The sequence below is a fragment of the Petaurus breviceps genome, unplaced genomic scaffold, assembly GCF_028583685.1.
Source record: "Petaurus breviceps papuanus isolate PSGF00001 unplaced genomic scaffold, PetGlider_PUasm1.0 176, whole genome shotgun sequence".
Lineage (NCBI taxonomy): Eukaryota > Metazoa > Chordata > Mammalia > Diprotodontia > Petauridae > Petaurus > Petaurus breviceps.
The window spans coordinates 31,336,170-31,338,669 of NW_027185771.1; the positions used below are offsets into that span (position 1 = coordinate 31,336,170).

Consider the following 2,500-nt stretch of genomic DNA (forward strand, 5'->3'; position numbering starts at 1 on the left):
AGAAAGAAAGAAAGAAAGAAAGAAAGAAAGAAAGAAAGAAAGAAAGATGAAAGAAAGAGAGAGAATAGAATATTATAATATTATATCTTTTGGAATTAGGGATAAGGGAAAATTCATAACCAGACCCAAAATAAAAAACATCATAAAAGCAAACTAGATAATTGTGATCATATAAAATTTTAAAAGCATCTGAAGAATTTTTTTTAAATACAGTTAGGATTAGAAAAAAGTATGGATTAGGGAAAACTCTTTGAATTAAGTATGTTTAGTAAAAACTGATATCCAAAAATCTATAAGAAGTTGATAGAAAAATATGTAAGATTAAAGGGCATTCCTTAATAGAATCTGTCAGAACACTATTTTTAAGAGAAAAATGCAAACTACCAATAGCCACCTGAAAAAAATGTTTGAAAACAGAAAAATATGAATTAAAACAACTCTAGTGCAAGAGAACAGCTGATGAAATACATCTCCCTCCTTTTGGTAAGAGAAGCAGAGAGGGCCCTTTAGGTAAAGAATGTTTCCTACCTAGTCACTGTATCAGCTAGTTATAATCAACATTTTTTTTCTTTGTTACAGGAAAATGCCCAACAGGTGACTGACATAAAAACAAAAAGGTATGCATACAACTTATTAAAATAAATTTTTAAAACCCTGAGGTATCAAACCTCATATGCATCAAGCTAATACACATGTGAAAATACGAGAAAATATATTGCTTGGAGGTTTGGAAAAGGTAGCATGCCTTTTTATGGTAAAGTTATGATTTCAAAGATTCTGGAAAATTTGGAATTATACAAAAAAAGTTATCTAAAGATTCATGGGTACAGAAATGTTCAAGGTAGTATTATGTGTAATAACAAAATACTATAATTAAATGTACCCAATAAATGAGGAATAGCTAAAAAATTCTGGCATATAAGTATAATGAAACATTATTCAAAAGGAATGAGGAATTTCAAGAATTTGGAAAAAACATGGGAATGCTTATATGAAGTGACACCAAAAATAAAAGAAAGCAGAGCCAAAAGATTATGATGTCTACAAAAAACTTTATAAAGTTAACAAGGAGAAGAAACAAAATTCTGGTTTAATACAATTGTCAATGATAGAAACATGCAGTCAAAGTTAAAGGACCCATCTTGTTTTGCTTAACACTCACTAAACTTTCTCATGAAACTCTATTAAATTAACTTCATAAAGGGGAAGGGGGGAGTTGTTTGTATGTTTGTTGGGAAATGTCAAAATAAAATATATAAAGTTTAAAAAAAAGAGAAAAGTCAATAAACTCCATTTCATCGAATGTACTTTATATACATAATCTTTTCCCTCAAGGAGTTTAAAATGCACACACATAGGGGAGACTAAGTACACAAGGAATAACCATTATGATTATTGTTTTTTATTAGGCATGAAAAAGCTAAAGTTAACAATATGAAGGTATGTTTAGGTGTCTGTTGGGAGGTGTCTGTTGCATCAAAACAAAATATACCAAAAAATTAAAAATTAAAAAACAGTATGTTCCTACCTTCTTAGAACCCCTCTGAGGGCAAGGACTGTATCTTTACCCATGCATTTATATTAAGCTCCTGTTAAGTGTAAGGTACTATACAGGTGCTAATTATACAAAGACAAAAACCAAACAATATCTGCCCTCAAAGGGCTTACATTCTACTGGGGGTGTGCAATATGTGTCTTCTACTTTTGTTCTGTTCACATCTTACCACAATAGTGAGCAGCACATACAGACCTGAATAACTGCTTGATTGAACGAGGGAATATGAGGAAGAGACAAAAAATACTGAAAGAAGACACTAGGCAAGTTAGAAATACTAGTTTGGACCCTTCATCAACCAGCCTCCTCGGTAAGAACAATTTAAGCTCAGGTTCAACTTTATTGGACAAAAAAAATCTTCAGAACAAGAGAAAGAAACCTTTATACTCAGTGAAAGATGATGTGGTATTTAAGGAGAGAGAAGAAACCCTGGCTCACCTGGGATCTGGATGCCAGGAGCCCAGAGGTCATTTCCTCCACCTCTGTGCTCTGTTTGGGGAGAAGGTCATGTTTCTCAGGCAGAGCTAGGAAAGAAAAAAAGAACCATAAGGGAGACATTCTTATAACTCTCAAACCTACAAGGCTAGAAATTGAAACACTGCATTTGGATTTGACCACCTCCCAAGCATACACAGGTCAAAGGAGTTCCAGTAGGATCCCTATCTCCTTCCTGGCCTGTATCCTTGATATTAACTTTGTGGTCTAAGCAGTTCCAGAAGACAGAGCCCTATGCATTCCTAGAATCAGACCCCATGATGTGAATTCAAAGCTCTGTTCCCAAGTGCACTGATAATGAATGTGATATACCCACTCTGCTTCAGTTACCTCCTCACTTAATAAAGAAATATATTGCCATTTCCCTCCCTACTTCAATTGTCCATATTCTTCAGAGAAAGCATACTTTGATTTTATTGTCAGTGATGCAATGTGGCCCAAAAGAAAAAG

At 33.6% G+C, this 2,500-nt stretch overlaps 1 protein-coding gene across 11 annotated transcripts in view; it reads right to left on the reverse strand.

Moving 5' to 3' along the window:
- The window catches only part of LOC138159483 (zinc finger protein 69 homolog), a 50,622-nt gene that overhangs the window by 42,874 nt on the left and 5,248 nt on the right, over window positions 1–2,500 (reverse strand). For all 11 annotated transcript variants that reach the window (XM_069085855.1, XM_069085852.1, XM_069085854.1 and 8 more), the window contains one exon: window positions 1,994–2,079. In XM_069085855.1, coding sequence (XP_068941956.1) covers window positions 1,994–2,079 — 86 coding nt within the window. The remainder of the gene's footprint in view (window positions 1–1,993; window positions 2,080–2,500) is intronic.